Source organism: Atheta coriaria, unplaced genomic scaffold (genome assembly GCF_025399875.1).
Source record: "Atheta coriaria isolate IRGN ID8LTWV9N9 unplaced genomic scaffold, Caltech_Dcor_3.1 hic_scaffold_3_pilon, whole genome shotgun sequence".
Taxonomy (NCBI): Eukaryota; Metazoa; Arthropoda; class Insecta; order Coleoptera; family Staphylinidae; genus Dalotia; species Dalotia coriaria.
The window spans coordinates 3014794-3039883 of NW_027045445.1; the positions used below are offsets into that span (position 1 = coordinate 3014794).

General features: G+C 36.4%; 2 protein-coding genes across 15 annotated transcripts in view; one reads left to right on the forward strand and one right to left on the reverse strand.

Moving 5' to 3' along the window:
* The window catches only part of LOC135804331 (somatostatin receptor type 2-like), a 64379-nt gene that overhangs the window by 11472 nt on the left and 27817 nt on the right, over positions 1 to 25090 (forward strand). For 6 of the 14 annotated variants that reach the window (XM_065318164.1, XM_065318165.1, XM_065318162.1 and 3 more), the window contains exon 3: positions 18732 to 18771. The exons of 3 other annotated variants lie outside the window; for them this stretch is intronic. The gene's annotated coding sequence lies outside the window, so the exon portion shown is untranslated. Of the gene's footprint in view, positions 1 to 16241; positions 16348 to 18360; positions 18516 to 18731; positions 18772 to 22234; positions 22357 to 25090 lie in introns of those variants that run through there. 5 more of the 14 variants (XM_065318171.1, XM_065318173.1, XM_065318170.1 and 2 more) reach the window with 4 other exon arrangements.
* On the reverse strand, positions 21633 to 23877 carry LOC135804337 (somatostatin receptor type 4-like). Its single transcript, XM_065318181.1, has 2 exons — positions 23534 to 23877; positions 21633 to 22670 (listed from the first exon to the last, which is right to left on the reverse strand). The coding sequence occupies exon 2, from the start codon at positions 22586 to 22588 to the stop codon at positions 21665 to 21667; it is 924 nt and encodes a 307-aa protein (XP_065174253.1). The 5' UTR covers positions 22589 to 22670; positions 23534 to 23877; the 3' UTR covers positions 21633 to 21664.

The window sequence follows — 25090 nt, forward strand, 5'->3', positions numbered from 1 at the left end:
GATGATGCACGCGCAGTGTGTCGCTATAATATATAAGAGATTTTCGTGAAAAACATCAAAAGACTTATTGCTTATGACGTGTCGGCGGCTTTGGATCACATACACATAGTAATCCATGTGATGCACATAATCTTACTGAGGGTTTAGATTTTGACACGGATATTAAATTACTTTAATATTTAGTTTTGTTTTAATTTGGATCTTAAAATTTTCCGCATCTTTGGCGTTGTTTTTCTTAGTTAGCGTTGACGTTGTGCCTTCTGTCGTACGTTGTTGGCGAACTTATTAAAAGCGTCGACTGCCTTCGAAGCTACAAGCGAACACTCGCCTTGGCTGATTACCTCGCTCAGTTGTTGTTGTTGTTCACGTTGTTGATTCATTACTTAAAATTAATTAAAACTGAATACATGTCAGCAGCACAACGAGCAAAATGATTAAGTTTATCAGAATAACTGCTCAGATGGAAATTGCATTTTTCTTTGCGCCTCACGTTGGAATTTTCATTAAAATAATATGTCTTTATTGTCTACGCCATAAAATCATATTTTATTAGTATTAAAATTCTATTTTAATGCATGTTCAGCAATTACATTAAACCTAAACGATTTTGTTTCACGGTACTCTCGGGGAAAATCTGCTTATTGTCCGAGTTGGTATTTGTGTTGAAATTGAAGAGATATAACTGCACAGAAGTTAATAATAATAACAATAATGTTATGGGCGTTTGCGAATGCGATGTGCGGATGATGCGTGTCGCGATTACTTTTTTCTCGTCTTCTGTGCTCCGACAGCGCGTGTGCGAAATAGAGATTGTGCTAGCAGCGATTCCATTTTCCGAGGTTGTTGATCCACTTATCGCGGAAAATGCGCTTACACTGTGAACAAAAAAATAAATAAAAACATACGTTTATAATGATTCATTTCCTGAAAAAGTAACACTAAAATAAATGTGTTATTTAACTAATTATTTTTCATTAGTGAAAGAAAAATATTATTTTGAGGGTGAAAATTATTAAATCGATAGAGTAAGAAAATGGCAGTGAAAGAACATTCTCTTCCGCGTATTAGACACGATCCTGTAAAACTGAAACGATATGAAAAGCGCTGCAGCACAGGACGTTGAAAGGACACTGCCATCGTCATTCGCTCATGAGTCACTCTAATGGAACTCGGACAAAGTGGCAGCACCGGAAAACGGCGGAACGATGACTGAATTCCGCAGGATGGTGCAAAGCTGGCGCGTTAAGATTCAGGTGCAAAACGAACAAGACGAGAAAATATCGTCTTTGTGAGGAAAGACGTTTTATGCATGCAGACACAAAAAAACCGCAAAACCCACAATGTACTAAATAGACATTATAGCATCATATCTGCAGAAAATGCTCAAGATGAAGATTCTGAAAAACGTACGCAGCTCGTTTGCGCAATGTCTAAATGAAAATTCCTAGCGTGCGTTAAATTTCAGTAGGTAAATACTTTATCTTTGTGGTTTTTGTACTCGGTTGCGTTATGAAATTGCGAAAAAAAAACTCAAAATGACAAAATAGTGCAGATTCCATTCGAACATACCAAGCAACGTTTGAAATTTTAGTTTTTACTGGAAAATAAACACGAAAACAAATTTGAAAAGAGTTACGACTGAAAAACCAACAACGCTTTAAACATAATGCGAAAGAAAAATCTAAAACTATGTGGCATCCGGTACAATGTCGATAAAACATAAAGAAAATCTGTGCGCATAAAAATAACCGGCTGGAGAGCGAGCAGATTGATCACGTTTGCAAAAATATACACGCACACAGAAACGCAAAATATGCGAAAATGAAAACAAAATCGCTGCGTAACTTTCGGGCGCAACAATGGCAAAAGAAAACACAAAGAAAATGGAATGTTTTTTCCGAAGGAAATGTTTATAATAAAACCACAAGGTCTTGTTTTGTTGAAGTTTTTGAAATGTTCATGTAGAAAGTGATCTTTTGTGGTCCCAGGAGAGATTTTTGCAAGATAATAACATTTTTGTTGATAAATATTACATAGTTGACTATTATTTTTGATTAAAAAGTAAATCATGAAAATATCCACACATTATTGACGTTTACTTCCGGTCGGATGTTGAAACTTGTTACTTTTATGATTACAACGCAACGCATATTGCAGTGTATAGGGCAAATGTGAACGAAAAACTATTGCGAGTATGTTTACGACTATTAATACCACCATATACTGAGGGTGTGTGTTGTGTGCTATTTTCAGCCATCGATTAATATTTTAATCCGTTTGTGGGCAATCTAGTGATACTGGAATAACTAGGTAATTAGTTTTAAAATAACAAATTTATACCAGTCGGTTTTAATTTTACGCCAGTAAAATCTATCTATATATACTACATTTTCCACTTGTGGCTGTGGCAACTGTATATTTTCCTGCGCGGATGAGCGAGCAGTGAACAGTTTCATTAATATCTCATCATGCCCGCCGGGCACTGTCATAGATCATTTGGCGTCACGTCGCAAATTGATATTTTTCGTCGCAATACTTCCGCGAATCATTGCTACTCACAATTATTTTCCGCATTTATGTAATATTATCCTAGATTTTATACGGTTACTAATATTTCTGTAACCTTTCAACGCATATAATGAAAATGTGAATGTGAAACGAAAGGAAACTACGTGAAGCGTTTTTATCGTTCCGTTAGGAGCGATAAAAAATCCCTTGTAGGCAAAGAATTAATTTCTATCTGCTGTTTATTACAGCGGAGTAGAATTGGCGTTGTGCATGGAGCGAAAGTTTGCCATATATTATAACGATGTTCTATTTTTTTCAACACACGTTACTTTTATGTCGTGCTTCGCGTAAAAAAAGCTAAAAGACGCGGACGAGCGGAAAGTTGAAGATGCTAAATGATCAAAAGCGTCGAAGCAGAACACAATAGCAAACAGAATAGCTTCTTTGGCTGTAACATCAGAGAGTAACGTGCTTCGCTGAAAAGGCCAGCAGAAGCACACCGCCATCTTGTTGAAATATATTGCCAAATATAGTCATATTGTGCGCTTGCTCAGCGGACGCGTATAGTTTCTATCTATTAGAAGCTGTTTATTACATCTTGGCTCATAAAATTCTTAATGAAATCTCTTGTTTAAACGTCGGAGCACCACAGGAATTCCAAGCGTCTTCAAAGTTTCTGATTATATTTACACACCTGAGATAAAAAAAATGCATTTTAATTGAAAATCCATTTATTTATTATTTTTGCGTATAGTGTTAATCAAAAACAAATTAGTTTAATAACACAGGATCACGAGCAACATCAACATATGATATTAATTAAAACCATATTGCATCTATTAATAGACGAGTATGAATAAAGTAGACAATCAGCGATTACGCTTGTGGTTTAGGTAATCAATATTACGCTAATTTATTAATATTGTATACACGGCTTGCGTCAGAGGATGCGATGCAAAAGAGTATTATAGTTTTCAGTTTTGCCTAAACCAGATTAATATTGGCGGCTGATTTAGCTGCGCAATTGTGCACTCGATTTATTGCAGCTTATTGTAAGTGAAGGATTTATGGAATATACACTTAGATTTGTTCAAATGATAAAGTTGCGTAAAACATTTGTGCAACGCATAAATCATTTAACAAATGCAGTTTTTAGGCCCCGGAATTTATGATTTACCTCTAAAAACAGTTTTTTGTTTATAAAACTTATGCTTTAATATAAACAATGACGCAAGTAATAAAATATTGTAAAGAAACATAATGAAAACTGTAAATCAAGAAATGTTTACAATCTCGGGACGTATTTACTTGTTTGCTTCGAAAAGATTTACAGCTTATTTCGCAGGACATTGCCGAAGCAATTAAATCCGGCGTTTTATAAAGTACCTACGTTCCTTCACCTGTTTCTGATCAATTTAGCCAATAAGGAAACCTGTTACGTGCTATAAATTCCAGCGGTTTACTTTTTCTTTATATTACAACACAACATAGCGGGATAAAAATCAAAACAACACAAAACAGGAAACCTTTTTATTTCGTGTTGTCGTAATACATGTTTACATACAGCAACAGCATGATGTATTACAAACAACACAAATGTAGATGATTGTTTAAAAAAATGTCTGAATCCAAATCCACCGACAAAAAAACGCAAATAGTACGTCTAATAAAAGCCCAATAAAAGCGATCTGGGAACGGCCATAAGCAACGACGATAAAGCATAAAAAGCGTTTTACAGCAGGTTTATTGAGCGATAAAATACGAATCAAAATCCAAAACGAAGTAAAACCGAAACGAATATAAGTGCGAGTAAAAAATGAGTAAAGCGCTAAAAGGGAAAATGACAAAAAAGCAAAAATAATAAATCGGCGGACGCGAACGGGTGCACAGGTAGGGTAGGAGGCGGAAATGTCGTAACAGGAATTCGACTAGCCGAGTGTGCGAAAAGGATATGACGAGTAATAAATGTAGGTAATAAGTTTCCAGATATAGATTATCAAGTTTAATGTTAATTTTGTGAGCGTAAAAATTATATTTTATGTTTTTTTTTGTGCTTTTTACCATTCTTCCATCATGCAATTTAATTTTTATTGCGTATACGTTTCTTTCGGGTGTATCCAATTAAAAAATATAATACATCACATTGTTTTTTCGCGTTCTAGCCGTATTTTTACATTTAATTAAGTAAATTTTTGGAATTTTGATATTTTAAATTTAATTAACATCATCTATTTGCTTCAGCAACTTGTTATGTATCATAATTCCGTAGAACTCTTGATATTGCAACATTTTAATTGCTTATTTGCAGAATAGTCTGCAGTGAGTGATGTTTCCCTGTTTGTGCGCAGTTCACGTGTTTACCGCGCGTGTCAAACATTTAAAGCGCGAGCAAGCGATTTGCGGCTTTCAACGTCCGCACTGATTTACATAATTTAATCTGGCGCACAAACGCCAATTGGCATCCGCACGTAGTATGTAGGGTTGCATATTTTAATTGTTTGTCCGCTACTAGTGCAATCCAGGATTTCTCGCAGTGCATTCATAACGAAATGTTTACCTCAGCGCGTGCATTTAAATTCTCTTCAACGCAATTAGACATTAAACGCAATTGCATTCGACACAGAATGGAAATGTAACAATCATTAAAATAATATTATTACTAGAAGGACCATTAAATTAGTAAACAGATAATCATTACTTCAAAATTCTCTAAAATGTTATTCTATTTATTACTAAAATAAAAAATGCATATATTTTTTGCTTATCTTTAAATAATTACCAACAATTTGTTATTGGTATCCACGGATTACAGGAAGCAAAAATAAATATCATGCCCAAACATGCGATAAATACTGCTGCGCAATTTTTATATTAACTACCTTATCAATGTTTATTAATTATATTAAAGCGCAATTGCCACATTTTAACATGTGCGACCATATGGTTTTCTCAATGGCAACATGTTTTATTAGCAAGTATTAATTAACACATACGCTATCACATTTGCTAATTTAATTTCAAATAATTGAATTGGAATTGGAATATTGGCTATGCAAAAAATACTCGACACTGAAATGAATTTTACTCGCTACAGTAAACAATTTTATTTATTGGCGTCCACGAATTAACACCATCAGAATTTATTTTCATCATATTTTTCACAATGAAATGTGCACGTCACTTTTTTTAACTTTTAATTTAAATTCTGCAAATAACTCTACTAAAAACCCAAAGCTAACTTCTAATATAGTTGACCAACGTGTTTAAGCTAATCAATAGAAGGAAAGCGCAAATTAATGGACCAACTCAACAGAGTTCACTCATGCATTGGCCCCTGGTGTGACCGTGACAACTACCAACTTATCACGCTAATTATATTTACCTCCTCCTGCTTCCTACGTGTTGATATACTGCCCTGGTTGCCATTGGAAGCATCACCTACATAATGCCACACGCTGGCCTCTACCACACTATCTCCGGATTAGCTCTTGACCCTTCGCTTCTTGTTGCTCTAATGTTGTGGTTTGCAAGCCAAATTCAGCTCCATTCTGACCAGCGTTTAATTTAGAAGCTGTATTGCTGTATATCCAACGCAAACATCTGCAATACTTGTCTGCCTGTGATTGTATGCTTGGTGAATGCGCCGGGCAATTACAACCACAGTTTGTAATTTATCACTTTCACAAGTTTCGCAGAACTCTCTGCCAGTTATTAAACACATTTCTCGGTTACTATATAATATGAGCGTAATTTTGGGCGTAACGAGCGTATTTGATCAGGTTTTGCGGGCGCTTGGAATCACAGTCGCTTACTTCCGGCGCAAGCAAACATCATGTGGCTCTCTGCTTGATTGGAATCGACTCACGCTTCACGTGACAGCCAAAAGTTGAAGCGATTCGCGTGGACGCGAGCAAGCTTTGTGCGCTCATCGCATCCGGTATTTACAATTTCCGTTTGACGCAAATGGGATCGTCCACAGGATTTCATTTAGTGATGTAGAGGAGTATACGCTTTTTGCAATAAATCAATCAATCTGGTACAAATTGATGACGTTGTTTAATTTTACTGAATAAAAATATTGGATCACTTTAAAAATTATATAAATGGTGTTTGGGTGAAAGTGATTTTATTTTGTAAACCGCACTAAAAGCGAAGGGAAATTTAATAAATGCAAAAAGCAGCGATTTCTTGAGGGCGCTGACTCCGATGTAGGCTTTTTGACTTTTATTGCTTGCTAAGCGTTTCCTTATTCACCCTTCCACTATATACTTACGAGTTTTCTTTTACTGATGCCAAGAATACGACGAATACGACTAAAATCCACCCTCGGTTCTTGGAGAACGACTTGAGTTTTCGTGTTTTCCTTGCAAAAAAAAGCCTAACGGTCAAATCTAATAAATTCGAATCAAAGAAATAAACCAAATTATTAGAGCGTTTTTTTATTACTTGCTCACCTTTTATGCTCGCATGTGCAATAAATCGAATTCTGACTAAATCCACGATTGGGAGAGAATATCCGTTTAAAGTACCATAATTGAAGCCAAAAATACCGGATTAGACGATGAGAAACTTGCCTAAAACGGAGACGTAAAAAACGTTTTTTGGTAAACAATTGTATCCTAATTCTGCCGAACGCTACTTCGGCACGAACACAGATTTGCTGAGCAATTGAAAATAGTTACACGCGTGTTTATTTCATGGCTAAATTCATGAATTGTGAATATTCGCAGACATGCAATCAAATATTGAATTTACGTTATGACACACTATAATTAAAATAATAATAATTTTATATTATCATATTATCTCAAAAATTGGTACTCACTACTTGTACAGCAATTCAAAGCGATATGGAATTCCTTAAACATTTAAATTTAAATAAACGAATAAAATATTTATAAAAATTTCCATGTGAATCAAAATATTTACATATTTTATTTTGGGTGCCATTTAAAACTCATGACACATTGTATTTTTTAGAAAATCCTCCTGATTTGCTGAATAAACAAGCTTTTCGTTTACTCCGTTTGTTGGTTTAACTCAATGCGATGGATGTGTTTGTTCTATAACCAAGTTTCTATTTGGACGATAGTTTCACACTCAAAATATTTGAAATATCACCGATTCCATTATTCATCGCCGCGCAATAAACCGATAACAAAACCAATCTAAAATTGATGATGATTGAAAGTTTAATTCCGGATTCATTTAACGTGGCGGGGATGTTAATGTATTCTAATTAATTGTGCACGAAATTAACTTTGGTGTTTCTTTAAAGCGGTTTGTTTTTATGCCTTTCGACGACCATAAGCAGCTATAAAGTAACGTTTTAATTAAATCGTAATACGATGTAATAAACCGCGGGATTTTATCTTGGGATATTTTAAATATTTGCGCAATAATTCAACGAGTTAATTTAATTAAATAATAATTTGGGAATTGTTGGAGAAAATATATTAATATAATATAAAAATGTAATATAATTAACCTGCGTGGTGGAATTATTACAATAAGAGGTTTAAAACGTTTTGTAGCGTTATTTAGAATTGGATGCAGTTTGCGTGGGTACAACAATGAAAAATTCGTACGCATCTGAACATTTAACCAATCGATAATTGACGACTGTGCGGTTTACGTGGACAGTGGGCCTAAGTGAAAAGTTTTTAGTCTTTTTGCATCACGAATGCGTTTCTACAAGTTGTAGTTCTCGCAAGCCCAGAAAGTACCAAACTTTGTGATGGGCATTTCGTGATCGTTCACTTTGGTTAGTTTACGTATAGTTTTGGTCCTGCATTGAAACGGCAAACGCGAAGGAGCATAGTTTAACGTCGTTTGTTTCAGCGTGCACGGTTTCCAATTCCTGTTTCTGCTAAACACTTTAGTGATAAGTGGTTGTCAAATTAGCCGGAACAATTCGCATTTGCGTAGTTTACAATTGCAGTTAAATGGTTCTCCGATGATTTACATCTGACACTCTTAAAGTTTGACTTAATTCAATATTAAGATAATTTAATTATTTGCAATACGACTGCTTAAGTTTAAATTTAATTCAAAGTTCACTTCAACTAGGAAAATTTAAATAGTTTGCTTGAAACTTAAAGTGCTTGAAGTGCTTCCTGCACTGACCAAGTTCAAAAACTATTTTCATCGTAATTTCTTTGCCTTCGACCGAATAGTTTTGCATATCCGAATAAAACACGCGAATGCGCTTATTATCCCTACATTATAAATACGTTTTCGTCCACAGTTTGAGGACAGCGTTGAATTATTAATTTTCGAGTGCACTTCGCTGGTGCATTCATATACAGAAAATATACGCGAAACTAAAAGCTTTTTCATGACATGTAAACTTTCTTGTAGTTTACGTTGTGAGTTGTAGCATCATAAAAATTACAAAGCAAAACCGTGTTTTGCACAAAACCTAAATTAAACAAAACTTTATAATATTTACTGAAGTTCTTACAAACATCCGTTGAAAAAGCAGTGTGAAAAATTTATTTAAATATTTATTGTTAATCTTGTCAGTGTTATAGTTAGGTTTGTGAGTATTCAACGCATCATCAAAAAGTAAATGTAGAAGACACAACGAGAACTTTTCATGGACATAAAGTGTAAGCACTCTGGCCGGCTACAAAGATTGGTATGATGCCAAAATAAGCAACGATTAAGTTTTTTCTTACCCTATGCTGACGTCTTCATAACCGTCTGTCGCAAAGTTACAAGAAGAGTACAATATGACCCGATCAAACCGACAACTTGTCGTCAACTTTTTCCCTCTTTATTGATTCAGAAAATTCGCTTAAAGAAAGAGAATGACTTCTAAAGCGTTGCTTTTAACTGGGATTGTGTGCATTACGTGTGTAATTACATAAAATCAATATTTGAAGATCTCAATCGAAAAAGGTTTAAAGTATTTCAATCTTGATTTAAACGCTGCGCAATTTATTACGAAATTTATTGGCCTTCGACCGCGTTTAATGCCCGATATGCTTGTCTAGAAAGCCAATTTCAGCAACGTTTTTGTCTTAGCAAGAGCAAATTGATTGCATCGAGTGAAATGGAAAATGGACGAGGGTTGTACTGACTTGACTTTCGTAAGCGTTCCAAGGCTGTGGTGGTAGTATTAAAGAAGTATATAGATACTACTTTCAAACAGTTTACTATTTCTGGTCATCTCGTACATTCGTTGGGAAAAAAATGTAGACGTCTAACAAGACGAAGAATGAAATTGCACTTTTCTGTCGTCCCAGCAAAAGTTTTTATAGGAAATGCAATAATATCAATTATAATAGAAAATAAAATTGTCACGTTACAATCAACGATAGAATTATTATCAAAAATAGTAAACGCAACTGAAATAATTTAACTAATTGCACACGTATTGCAGTTGTAGCAGCTGACTGTTACGAGGCGTATTAAATGTGGAATTTATATTAAATCTACGGATTTTAACGGTAAAATAATCTTTTTCAATTTTCGCGCATAAACAAAGTATTTCCACATTTTGGGAAATAAATCGTTTTGCCACTTTGCGTGCTTCCACTCGAGATTTGTATTTGTATGTATTGCTTAAGGGCGCCGGGTGCTGCAAACCTTATTTGTCTTGATTTCGTCTGCTTCATCGCCTCTGCTGCTCACTGTGTTGGTGTTGTCTTATCTCTTTGTTGTGTCGACGCCGCCCACGCTCATTTTCTTTCGCCTCGAGTGTCAGGGTTTTTCTCGGTCTGCTCTTTGCGTGAACGTGAGGTAACACCGAATTTAATAGAAAGCAATCAACGTGCACAAACATACGGCATAATAAATTTTCGACAAAATGCGATGGTGAATTTAAATGCAAATAAGTTTTGCGTCTTATTGCCTTGCACCGCATTACAAACGTATAAATATCTTATTTAATGAACAATTTGAATAAATATTTAAATTGTTCTAAACTTTGTGTCTGTTAAGATTATATGGTTAATCAATTTGTGAATAATTCTATCTTAAATTTTACTTTCTGTTTGACTTTAAGAGCCACGATAATTTACTTAAATTTATGTTAAATAAAATATTTCCTTGGGTTATTTTTCACGCTTGGGAAATTAAACTCCTGTGATCCTGACCCTGCTGCTTCATGAATGTAATAATTAATATCTATACATGAATTATACATAGATTCAAGACGAGTGGAAACCGCCATCCACAGTTGCAATTTTCATAAAACTTTATGCGGAGGCAGTGGAAGCGGTACACTCGCGTAAAACTTGTTCGATGCGTCGTGGCGGAAACTTGTGCGCTAATCCAGTTACTTGTTGCACGTGTTTTCTTGTCCTGGCTTGGCTCGTTTTCATCGTGCACATTCCGAGAATCTCACAAAGTTTGTTATTATATTCGGACGACAGATTTTCCACAATAACACTTTTTTGTATTTCAAATCATAACGCGACTATGGCGTGTTGAATATGCGCAGAGTAAGCATTGTGCAAAACCGTACAAATCATTTTCATTGTTGTATCAAGAAAAAAAAAACGCGAAAGTTAAAAAAAGTGCACTTAGGCTTAGTATTTTAACACAATGGAAAGTTTGCAGGCATTAGATTTAGTGCTGAATGTGTGCACTGAACAAACATTTTGTTTTCATTAGTTTATTCCCGCAACAATGTGTACATTGCATTTACCAACGCGGATTAATGTAAAATCATTGCCGGGCATTGTATAATGTCACTGCAATGTGCTTGGAAATTTATTGGTGAAATATTAACCTTGGCAAGTTGAAAATAAAGTTAGATAACCACATTTCTCTTATTTCTCCGTCGCTTTTCAACAGAATCTAATTAATGGCGGCTGTGAGTAAATATCGCCCTCGTTTAATATACCTAATGCTTTCGTTTGTGTATTAAGTAAACTAGTTAATTATTTTTAGCAGTTAATTGAGAAATATTCGCCGCGCGTCTAATTATAATCAGTATACTTCTTAAACGAGGCGAATAAACGCGTGCCTCGCGTTCACTGAATGAGTTTTCGTCGTTTGCCGAGAGTGCGTACGTCACAATCACAAACCGAACAGTTTTAATAGCTCAGAGTCGGTGCGACGGCGGCAGCGGCGATTTCATCGCGTTGCGTTTTTCACTCGGTTTCGCGTTTCGCTTCACACGCCTTTTATTCGAACACAGCTTATTACTTTGTTTGTGCCATCGGAGCTTTGGCTGAAACAACCTTATTATTATTAATTGCGCTCATTAATCAAGTCGTTAGGCTTACGACCTTTTTTTGGTTCAACTTTTTTTCGCAATTTGGGGGATATATTTTTAAACTTTTGAATAAACATTTTATTTATTCCATTAATTGTTTAAATTGCACTTAAAATGTGCCACAAAATAAATATGAACATAAAAGCAATTTTTACACAATTATAAAGCGAATTTAGTTACCACAGTTGGTACACTTGCTAAAAATTACATAACCTAACATAACCTATTCCAAGTTAATGATATAATTAACACAAACCTTTTCATTCCTTGTCCCCTCCAGTAAATGCACACTTCATTATAATCTCTACTTCACATTCCGTCTATTGTTCCTCGTCGGGAGTAGCTTTCGGTTCCCGAGACTTGTGGACCTCGTGATATACAGTGGCTTGACCTTTTCCTACGACGTGTGCCACAATCCCACTTCGGGTACAGCAAAATGCGTTCCGGCTACATTGTCGCATTAAGTCAGCGCGGTTCTTCGCCGCTCTCTGGAGCGCAGCGACTGTATAAGTCACAAAGTCGCAGTGACCCACAAAAGGGTGCGAGCGCAACCCTCGAAAAGAGAATCCGGCGAGTAAATCAGAGCATCGCATAATTAGACGTTGTTAATGCGCGCGCCAACTCTCAGCCCGTCGCGCGTCCTGCACGAACTTTGATGACAATCGCGGGAAGCCACAATACACTGAATACTGTGATATGAAACGAAAGTAAGATGAAAACGAAACCAGAGACCATTGCTTTAAAGTTTCTTTGGCGAATTTTGTTGAAGGCGTCGTTTGTGTGTGCTTTTCGTCGCCGAATGCAAACACAAACACAAACAGAAAAATGAGATTAAAACCATTTCACTTAATTAACTTTTTCTTCTTTTAATCACGTTGATTATGTTTGCCGTTTCTCAGATTAACACTCTTATTAAGTTATTGCAGAAACACTTCTTCTCTTGGGTGTAATAAGATTTATTATTTCAAGGACATTTTATTACTAAGGTCGTGCAAAGTTCGAACGCTATTTAAACGTTCAATTAAGTAATCCATCCTATTTTGATGGCCTGCGTGACCTCAAAACCATTGAGCAGCGAGATTAATTTACTAGTCCTGAAAGGACGGCGAACAAAGGATGAAATTACAATTAATGTTCACCTAATTCTAGTCGTTTACGAGTTGTATCGATATTATAAATTTCATGACAACTTAATCTTGATATTTTCAAACATATTCAACTCGAAACATGTTTGGAAATTATAATCTCTTAGTCTTAGGGTTTAGCTAATGCACCGGATTCAATAAATTCAGTAAATCCCAAATACGCCCAAATAAATTTCAACTTAACACTCAAGCCCAAATGTTCTCAACTTGTGAGGTATATATAAATGAATAGATCAATTTAGTCGGCAATAATACACTGGTTTGAGGGATATGTCCCGGTCTGCAGCGTCTGAAGGTGGCACCGTGTGAATTATGTATGATACACCCAGGATGCTGTAGGACACGCCGTGGTACAACGACCATGGTGCCAAAACCAGGATAAACGCATTGAAATGCAAAGATATGGAAATTTGAATGTTAATTACTTTGGAATGACTTTGAATTATCAACGTTTTGAGGCAATTTCTAAACGTTTCCTGAATAATTATTATCCTAGGATATATATTATATATACGAGTATATCACCTAAAATTTGGTAATTATTCTCGACTAAATTAACTTGTATTGTTAAATTACATTACGGAAAAGCTTTTAAGCATTTTATATTGCGTATTCTTTGTATAAACAAACCAGCTGGAGATAAATCCCTCACTGGAATTAATGTGAAGGAAGTTAACCTATGCTGACCTTCAAAACCTGAAAGCCATAAACTTGAAGAACGCTCCAGCCGTGCGTTCATTCAGCTCGTCCTTGTACACCGCCCTACCGCAAGGCACGTCCGCGGTAACCTTCACGAACTTTCCTGGCGTTCTCAATATTCTTAATATTCGCCATCCTACGCCGTTCACGCGTTCCTCAAATACAAATTACTCGCCGATTTTAATTTCGCTCCATTCCACGGAAGACGACAATTCAATATCTTCGATGGAGAATTATAACTTTGGTTTGACAACACCTTGTAGCCCACTTTTCCGGACATTATCCTTAATCTCTTAACAAGCTTGAGACTTGGTGGACTTTTCACGTCCCTAACAATAAGGTTTAAATTGTTGTGTTTTGGGGATAACTTTGGTTGGAAATGTAAGCGAAAGGAAGCAATTTATTCCACTTTATAGCCTTTATAGAAATCCTATACGTTTGTCCTTGAATATTCCACCTCTGCTTCTTTGTGAGTTCCTAATTTAAACGTGTATCGAAGGTACCTATGTGTGCTAATGTCAAGCGTATTTGACTCTGAGCTTTAAATAAACGCAATTTATTCATGCATGGGAGACATTAAAGCTGTGCACAAAGCTTGATTATTGGTAACACTAGGACAGGCACAAGCACACTCACAAACACGTTGAGGGTGACAACGTGGATTGCGTAATCGGAGCTCTGTGGTGTGATATGGGTTCAACGGCATGGAGATAGTTATCATTTTAATGTGTTGCGAAACAACGCATATGCAGGCTTTCAGATAAAATTTATTCCGGGTCATTAATTTCAATCCAGAGCGCATGTGATACCGAAGCTTTATTTACTTAACGTGCACTTTTTACACTCCACAAATCACGATTGAATAACTTCAGGTAAATAATACTGTTTCGAACACATCAAACGTCAAGCGAATGTGTGCGAGAAACGAAAACAACGACAAATCAAGCGTGAATGAAAGGCAAAATAATGAGCTTGATGGAACGCTGTGCAAAAGGGTGAACACGAGATAGGTCATTAATTATATAGAAGACCTAATATTTCACGTTATTTTTTGACTACTGCTAAGTTAACTTCGAAGCCGTCAGAGAAAAACCACCCGCAGCGATGATTAATTGTCTTTCCATGATAATTTTAGGCTCGACGCATGTCAAACTTTACATCATCAGCTTTTCTACTTATCATCCAAATCTAATATCTCCATAAACGTTATTATATACCGAAATAATCAAGTAATTTCGAAAATTTTAAAAATAAGCACAAACTTTTCCATTTGGAACTTTTCTTACCCGTTAGCAGTTTTTGGACTACAGCTTCGCACTTTTAATGGCTTTTCGTATTGAATCCAACCGTTTTTCCAAGTTTTCTGCTTAAAATTTTCAGGCAGTTAGCCAAAATGCGTATTTATTGCGGCATCAATCAAAAATTTGCAATATATAATATTTAAATAGTCTGTTTTTCAATATGCTCATAATGGGCAATAAAATAATTTTATAATCTTCCGGTTCGATCAACTGGATTTAACCAAAAAGAGCGCCGATGAAGAAAATTTGAAAAAAAATGCACTTGAATAAAAACGGAACGAAAATCGTTTTTTTATTTTTTAATAAATTTATGGTGGTGGTTTGTGCGCTTTGAATAGTTGACGTTATTTATTGCTGGCGATATTTCATATTTGCATCGTTTTTCGGCCCTTCAATTCGCCCTCGTCGATTATGACTGCCAATATCTGGCACGTTCATTTATCTATTGATTCCTCCTTTTTGCTTATTTGTCACTACCGACCAACTTTTATCCTAAATACACATTTAGGCTTACCTTAATTTATTTTAGAAATAATCTTATAATCTCAGCACATAACTCACGCTTCCTGGGGTAGTTTTGACACATTAATATATCCTATTATTATTGGAGGGATAATGTGTTAGTTCCGCATGCTATAAATTCTTATCTACGTTTCCATTCGCACATTTTCACTTAATACCATTGCACGGGCAGAGTGATGAAAACTCGTTCGCCAAATACCGTGACACGCTATTTTAGGGGTGGTTCTAGGGGTGTGATAATAATAAAGCACGCTAACGATGCGATAATTTAATAACCCTCGCACGCATTGCCAAAAAACAAACGAAATTATTTTTACGACCTACCGAAAGCTTTCCTTCTATCTTGTTTGTTGGTATACTACCCACACTGCACTAAAATTGACTGGTGGTAATGACAGGTTAGCCTGTCAAGCATCGATTACATCACACTTTTAAACATTAGGATATTCCTGAAAGACTACATTGTAGGTGTTCCGTTTATATGTCATCCGTAATTCGGTAATGAATGGATTAGCTGTACATTACATACATGCTGGTCATTTTTCGGCGCATGGCGCATTCGCATATGGCAATTACCATCCTTACAATGTGCGCATATTGCATTCGCAGTGGAATAGTGGACAATGCAATGTCGGGCTTTATCCGCAGTATGGCCACGCTTTGTTGAACGATGATCTAGATTAAATCTTCAGCACGACCGGAACTAGCGAACGACGCGCCGCATCCGAAACAATAGCACTCGAAAGCTCTTCGCGTTAATTAATGCGGTTCATTGTTTAGGCGCGCAATTAATACGTCAATTATTTTGTTATGTTTCAGTGCAAGCGCAGCGTGAAACAACACCCGGCGATGCATACGCATGGACGAAAATTGGAATTTTAATTAAAATTATTGAGTGGTTTATCTTGCAAGCGCGTCATCGTGTTGAGTAGGTCAGAGATAGGTATGCTAGGTATTTAATTAATATGATTATTAATAGCTTTCAAGTTTGCATTCACGTGTCAACGACATTAATATAATGTGGTGCGGGTGGAAAATTTTGAGTTCGTCGCGAAAATGGCGAGACATGACGAAGAAGAGACCTTGTGAGACAAGTTAATGCCATCATTTTGTACCAGAACGTATTCCCAAATGTGATATGAGCGTGTGCACTTTCGTTCACGATGTTATGACAATGGGGACTTTTTGGTGCATTGACATCTTTCACTAGACGCATACTCTTGTATGGAATAAAGTACTTGCAAACCCTTTTCACTTCGCGTGCGTTGCAGTTTTCATCATTGGGCTTTTTGAAAGTAGACTCTTCAATATCTTTTAAAGACAGTCTCGTTTCTGTTTGAAATAAAACAAGTAGATACACAAATTTTGTCAAAATTGTAAAGTGAATTTTAGATAATTATTTATTAACAAAAGATATAACAATTCTTATTCAAGAGGTAATAGCAATACGTGTTATATCATTCTAATCTATAGAACGTACATAGAGTTTATTTATACTGGTTGAAACTTGAAAAGAAAGGCGCGTTTTTAAATGAAATTTATTACATTTGAGATAAGCTAATGTTGGACTTGCGGTATAAATACCGAACAAGGTCGTAGTGCAGACAAATTTTGCTGGTAGTCACTTTTTTGTATTGTACAAGTTTATCTGTAGCAAGTTTTTGCTATATTGCCATGTATAAACGTCTTGCCCCATGAATTATTCAAATTGAACAAAATCTGAGAAGCGACACACCATTTGCACGGTACATTTATCATTGTGCAAAACCTCGAATGCCATGTATCGCTCGTTTGCACCTAACACACTCGTCGCGCCGCAACCAATTTGTTAACCATCAGAAATTCAAAAATATTTCTCGCAAATCACCTACGCGGAGAAAAAAACAGCATTCGAATCAGTTCGGGAAACAAATATCCCACTAACAATACATCCATCATCATTGATATCAATCCACATGATGGGAGTGATGCATCGACTGCGTTTGGCAGCCGTAGAGAATAATTCAAAATAGTGTGCAAAGCCTGAAAGCCAGTTCTGCAAATGCAAAAAGAGGTGCCGGGAACCGAATGCACACAGCACTGCAAAAACCATACTCACACGCGAATGCCTTCGACGAAAAGTACAACCGAAATGCGCTCGAGCGCAGATATAAAATGTAAAAGAGCCAATGTGCCAAAGTGCATCTAACAAACGATCAAATTATTCAAATGAGTCGCGCGCTTGCGTTTCGCCCGTTCGTACATTCGTTTATACTGCGGCTATTTCGTGCGCTCGCAGTGTTTCACCAGGAGCGTGGCAAAAAAAAACAACGCTGCTCAACAATTGAAGCTGGCAAAAAGAAAATTGCCGCCGTCCGAAGAGAATGCCAATGTTAATTTGAGTGTATGCATTCAAATTGCTTCATTAGGGAAATTATCAAGAAATTAGCTTTCGTTTTTAATGGTTTTCATCCGTAAAGACGAAGTGTTATTGTCTTTAGGCGATATATTATTTTCACACTTTTTTGGTGCTACCATAGTGGCTAAAATTACAATACAAATTTATATTTTGTGAGAAAACTGCAGTGTGTACTCTAGTATAGTAGTATGTACCCAACTGGTTGTAAAATTGACAAACGTACAAGGTTAACTGCACCAGTCGTAAACAACAAGTCGATTTTCTAATCGGTCCTTTGGTGCGCACTTTATGTGCCAATATATTGAATTTCTGTCTGGAAGTACGTACGTCCCGTCTTGTTTTTTTGAGCAATTTACTCTCGCAATTTACTTGGTACGAACCTCGCCCGGGTCGATTGTAGTAAATTCCAGACGAGACATACACCATTCATTGTTTGTCTCCTCCGATTGTCCATCGGCCGAAGCGAGTCGAACACGCATAAGTCATTGAAATGGGATTCGGGTAGGAATATTTCAGCCTCACGCGAGTGAACAACAAGACGCAGTCTCGATCTGATTATCACTCCGAAGTGCACGCGAGTATTGTCTTTGCACACAAGTTTAAATAATACCATGCAAATTTGTGCTTTTGTTTGTTTTTGCGTGTGTGTGGATGTGTATTAAGTGGATATAATTTGTTTTGTCGTTGATATTCATCCGAAAGCTTCAAAAATGGTAAAAGTTTTATTAAAAAAGAAGAAATAAGGAAATTTACCACAACAAAGTTAAAATCCTAAGCTTAAAACTTTCGGTACTGTTGGTTTAATTTGCTTATTTTTGGACGTTCAAGCGTCTACACTATCCATAATAAAGTTTGGCTATAAAGCTGTATGCTTAAGAAATAACTGTCAGATTATAAAATACAAAGAAAATTTTTCTTTCATTTTCTAGGATAAGTGAAGATTGGATCTGACACCATATTGCTGTGCAAGTAAGTTATCTCTATTTTTATTCTTATTACCCGTATAAAATGAGATGTATTCCCTGTGATCGGGTGCAATTTGTAAGACAAGAGGTGCGCACGTCGTCGTCGACGTCGCCAAGTCGACAAAGTAGAACACTAGTTTCCATGCACTCACGATCCGAGGTGGTGTGCGGTGGCGGATAGTAACGAGATGGAGTTTAATATGCGAACGCGAATGATTGACAAGAGACAAGCGACAAGACATTGCCGCAGCAAACGCTCTTTTTTCGCCAGCGAAGAACCTGACACGAACGAGACCAGATATTGAATTAACGTCAACGGCAACGCGACACTTTAATTTCATTTATTTTAAAAGTCAGCGCACATACGCCGTCGGCACGTAATATTTAAAATGGAATCATGTTGCGGGGGAAAATATAAAACAAAAAGTAGGGATTTAAATTTTTGATTGAATTAACTATTCATTCATTTTGTTTCGAATTAAAACTATAAATTATTTCACATTTGATCGCGACGCAAAACGTGGCTGAATTTTTTTTTAAGAATTTCTTCACATTCTTCATTCCCCGTGCCACGTTATGCTTCATTCTTTATTCGTTTGCTTCTTTTGCGTGCGCAGAAAGAAAAGTGTAACAAGATTACAAGAGTGTTGGGTCGTAAATATATCTTTTGAGGGGGCGCGAATGATGAAAAAAATGCCCGACAGAGAAAAAATATTACGTATTGTTGCTTGGTTGCTCCCTTTAGGCCGCGGGGAGTGGTATAAGGTGTTGTTTTACGTCCACAATAATTCTAAATCATATACAGCGACATTCAAACAAAAAATTTCGCAAAATGAATTTAAATCTTACGGTAAATTTAAAACTTGTATTTGAAAACCCTGTACTTTATTTTGTTTGCTGTGCAATCCAATTCGGTAAATTCATTTTTTCATCTTTTCAATGTTCGTTGTTAAAAATACGGCTTATTTTCACAAAGCATAAACGTCTATTTTAAAATGTGTCCCGTCATGTAAAAATGATGAATAGTGGCGAGGCTCTTGTTTTCGAATTAAAGGAAAGTGCCTCGCGTAAAAAAGATATCAAATAAGACGCTGCCATGAACATGAACATGCAAACATGGCTGACGCGCATTTGTTATGCATGAAAATCACGTCTTATGCAGGACATTAGAGAAACGCATCGTAAAACTGCAGAACTCGTTTCATATTTTAATTTTATACCCTACTCCACTCTGCTATTGAAGGATTATTCTGAGTTTATGAAAGTAGAAAATTTCATATTTAGTTGTATATGATCCAGCACATAACACTTGGTATTATAGACAAAGTTTTGGGGATTACGGATTATATCGAGAGGCCTTTTAACCTTTCTGTACCTTGGAGCTCTGAGCACATTTCACAATACGCGTCGTTACCACCCGGAGCAGTGGTTGCGGGCGGCGGCGCTGTGTGTATGTATATCGGCTCCAAGTTCGAAGAAAACATTCAAGGACATGCGAATGCGATTGGAAGTTCAGAGGACTAAATCCATTCGCTTACGGTTTAACGGGTTAGGTTCAGACGTGGTAAACAAATGTACTGTTGACATAAGCTTACGAAAAGAAATTTTTAGGGAGTTTTTTAAAAAGATTTAAAAATGCGATTTTCAGAAACAGGGATAATTGGATATTTTTAAATATGTCTGGGTGTATGTAAAATAGTGGAATGTAAATTGAATTTGGAATTTAAATGTTCACCGGATAAACGCATTACAAGTTCGGACAAAATCTAATTAACATCCGTAAGTGGATGGCTGATTTTATAGGATCTCGTTATTAAACTCAATTACTTGCAAATTGCCTAAGCGAATGAAACCGCTACTGCTTAAAGCAATTTACTGATATTTGCTTGTTTGCTTAAAAAATAAATTCGAGCACTATTTAATTATAGGAATTAAACTTATTTAGTTCAAGCATACGTTTGATGAATTTGCATGAATGTCTTTTGTGCGTTGGTTTAAAATAGCCACAAAAACGGCGATAAATCAATAGACAAAGGGGACTTGCCAAACAGTAAAGTTAGGGCATTATATCCCGAAGTTCATAGACTCTGATGTATAAGGACCTTTATTATAAGAACTTTTTTATATTGGCGGGCCTGAAACGCGGTGTGTGAAAGTGAAATATATCGGGATGTTTAGAACGTTCAAGGATTTTTCGCATTTCCTAGAGGACATAACATATTTTAACGTGCGCCGTCCGCAAAACGCCGCCGTCGACACCGAAGACGGCGTGGCGCGAGGACGATGAACGATGCGTGCGATTTTTTGTCGAGTGTCACGGTCCGTAGGCGTGCGGATGTCCTTTTGTGCGTTTTCCACAGACGGCGCGCGCTTTTTTATTCACTTTTCGCTACGTCGCGCGATAAGGGCACGTAACGACGCGAACTAACCATTCCTAACACAGAGGATGTGTCCGCACATTTGTTCATGCTCGCATACAGTGCGTACTAAATTAACTACGTATAAGAATATTTATGAATTTAACGTAAAGACAGCTATGGCCAATGTGTATGTTGTAATTTTTTTTATTACATACGCCACGACCACGAGGAGCTGAAGAAATGAGGAAATATAACGACGGCGATAACAGCGATAATTCGGGACTCTAGCTTTTTGCGCGTGTCGACGGTCAAGAAATTGGTGGATGCGAAACGAGGAGTAAAAACGATTTTATTTGTTGTATTAATGGCGCGGTGCAAATGTGCCGTTTTATGTGCTTCACGTTGAAGAAAAAGATGTTATATTACGACTCCCAACTTCAACGGAGATAAGGGGACATATTTATAGCCGTAATTATGAAATGAGAGCGAAAAAATACACACACCATAAATAATTAAATTTTTATTTTAAAAAAATATTTAAATATGATGTACATTATGCATATCGACATGTATATTATTAAAATTATCATCTGAATCTTCAAAACTCTGGGCGGCGTCATCATAGTCTCGATGAACAAATCGAAAAACTTGCAATAAACACATTCGGAAGTTTTTGTTCACTTTTGCGAAGACATACACATTAACAAGTGGATTTAAATACCCCAAACATGCGGCAATTATAGAGAGATAATAAAGTAAAAGGTAACTCTCGATGACGCTGGCGATGAGCAGACACAACCAGCTTGGAAACCAGCAAATCACGTAGACGGTGACGAGTGTCAGATTAAGTCTCAGTTTGTCGTGGGCGTCGCACCACCGCGTCGTGTACCGCGCCACGTGCATCGCCGCCACCGTGCACATGAGCGCAGCGTAACCGAAAAACAGAATGTAATGCGAGTATAGTGAATATAATTGCTGCACGCAAAAACTGGAGAAGGTAACGATGCTTGCAGCCGCCGCTAGCCATACTCCGACGACGACAATACGCGAAAAACGTCCGAAACGCACTGTGTACACGGTGAGGAACCAGTTTATGCACAGCACGCCGATGAAAACAATACTTGTTATTTGCAATACCGACGCGAACTCAAACGAAATACAGACGATTTCTTCACCGATGAAGAGGTCCTCCAACGCAGAGAATATGCGATAAAAACATGGCGTCAACAGTAAGTAGACCGCATCACTAATCAACCAGTTGACAATATAAACGTTCGTGGAGCTCTGCATGTTTTTAAAACGCTGTAAGATGTATATTATTAATCCGTCGGCGATGATGCCCACTAGGCATATAACGGAAAAGACGATTTCATGGAAGATCATAGACATTGATTCATCCGGGGCGATGTCAGTGTTGAATGTCACATTCCAACTTAAGTTTGCAATCAGATCATAGTCCATTTTCGATGTTTATGTTGAACAGTTGAGGAAATTGATTATTTATGCGTTGATTATCACATTGATTGATTGATTACCATTTTATCTAGAAAATATTACATATTTAGGATTTTTTTCGATAAAGTGTAACATAAAGGTCTAGATTTTTGAATGATTGAAAATTGCAGAGGCGAGTGGATAAACTATAGCCCACTGGGAAGTAAGTCAAATATTTGTGTTGGATTTTCGTTTGAGCGCTCAACGCCATCAGCTATCATATATCTGCCATAAGTGTAGAAGCAATATTCCGGTCGTTCCCAAGAGGAGAATCTAGCTGCATGCAAACAGATCGATGCATCAAATATGCATTTTCTTTCTAATGTTCTTGCGAACTTTCCACATACGATCAAAATTGAATTTTATTTTGGAACTCGGAACCATATTTTGTTTCAATATCATTGAAATTTGAAAATTACAGAAATCTAAATTATATAGAGATAGATATTGAAATTATGTAAGGCTGGCAATGTTGGTAATTCTCGAGTGTTGAAATGTAGTTGTTTATGTTGTTCGTACGCGGTCCGATAACGAAAACAAAGGAATTTAATTCGTCAAAAGCATCGGATCATGTATGTCGCGCATGTGCTGTCTGGCACACAATGAAAACACTCTCCGACATAAATTCGAGCGTTGTTTGAATGAATTGCCGGCGTTATTATTATATAAGACGCCAAAAATGGCTAATGTCAATTTAATTCGATAAAACGGTAATTCGTTCGGAACGCGCTTGTGTAGCATGCGCAAAATTGCGCATCAAGGTCAGACTCGTGCCATACTATTCTCTTCCTTTTATATCAGTGCTTTTGCACTGAAGTAATATTATCAACAAACAAAAAAGTCTTGCGAGAAACATTCGAGAAGAATGAATTTTCATAAATAAAAAATTTATTATCATTTATGGATAATTACCTGATTTGAAATCCATTTATGAGATTCGGTATTTCTGAGTCACTTTTGAACTCCGAATTGATATTTACACGAATGTACCACTTTCATTTTTAATTGAATCCACCGTCTGCAACAAGCAGCAGCTGAGTCACATTGTTCTGTGTTTAAGGGCAACAAATCAAAGCCTAAAATCGCTGTCGATTGTAGGCTGATGTCGCGTTTTATTTCGGACGCGGTGACAGATGGAATGGAAGGCACGACTTGATGATAACGCGGATAAGCTGTGATCTGTGATCTGGAGCCCTGGCTCCCGCCATGCATGCTGCGAACCTTAGCTATGGCGAGCCACGTTCAATAGACCAATTTATTCGTTAAATTCGCATTTGTAAATGTTAAACGATCATACTGGATGATTGGGTTTTTAGCATTAGGTCACATATTAATTTTATATATCTATATAAATAAGATAAAATTAAAATCTAACACATTGAATTAATAATTTATTAGTTTTTAATCAGTTAGTAATCGTTTGATAGGAGGAAAATTATATCTCCCTGTATATTCGGTAGCAGTGAACTTGTTCACTTCCACGCACCGGTGCGTATTTATATATAATTCCTTCCGTAACGGTAATTGGTGGTGTTCGATAATAGGCATTTGGCTGTCGTCACAATCCGCATCCGACTCTTGTAACAACATGCGAATTACAGAACGGAACAGATAAGGAACGACCTTTTTTATCTAAATTTATTCGGTATGTTTCACAGCACGAAGGTCAGCGTCAACGGCGGTACTTCACTAATCAATCATTGTTAATCAAAGCTCGACATGAAACCCCACAAGCAGTCCACACTAATGCGCATTTGTTTCAACAAGGTTTTTTCCTATTTTTGCACATCAAAAAATTCATTTAACCTGCATAATTTAATTTTTTACCATGAAATTAAAAAATATATACATATAGGAAGTTATACGATTGATTATATGATAAAATTACGAATTTAAAATGCATAAGTTTATTTTATTTCGTAGTGTGACACAACTGTCCGAAAGTGATAAAAAATAGCAGACGATAAATTAAATTTACGTTCGTATTCAGCTATCTCTGACACGGAATAAATGCGCGCGGTAACTCGTAGAATACTACAATTCGATATTTTCAGGTACAAATGAAATGACTGGAATGTAAATAGCTTTGCATGCAGTACCTGCGGTACACAATGCAACTGTCCATGCGAAAAGTCGAAAAGATACATGACACTGCAGTAAAAACGCGTACAGTAAACCTGAGTAAACACAAAAAGTGGAAAAACAACAATGGACACACGAGCAAAGAAAACAATGAAATATTTGAATACTTGCCTCTTCAACGTTTTTAAATTACGAGCAGTTTTCCCTATTTACACAAATGCATTTATTTTTATTAAACATTTTTTGTTGAAAATTTATTTTTGTAAAGAATTTAAATGAATAGACGACATTCAATGTGCAAAAAAATTGAATTGAATGTAGATTGATGAAGGACCTTTTATAAATAAAACTGGTGATAAAACAGGGTTTTAAATCCATTTTGACCTG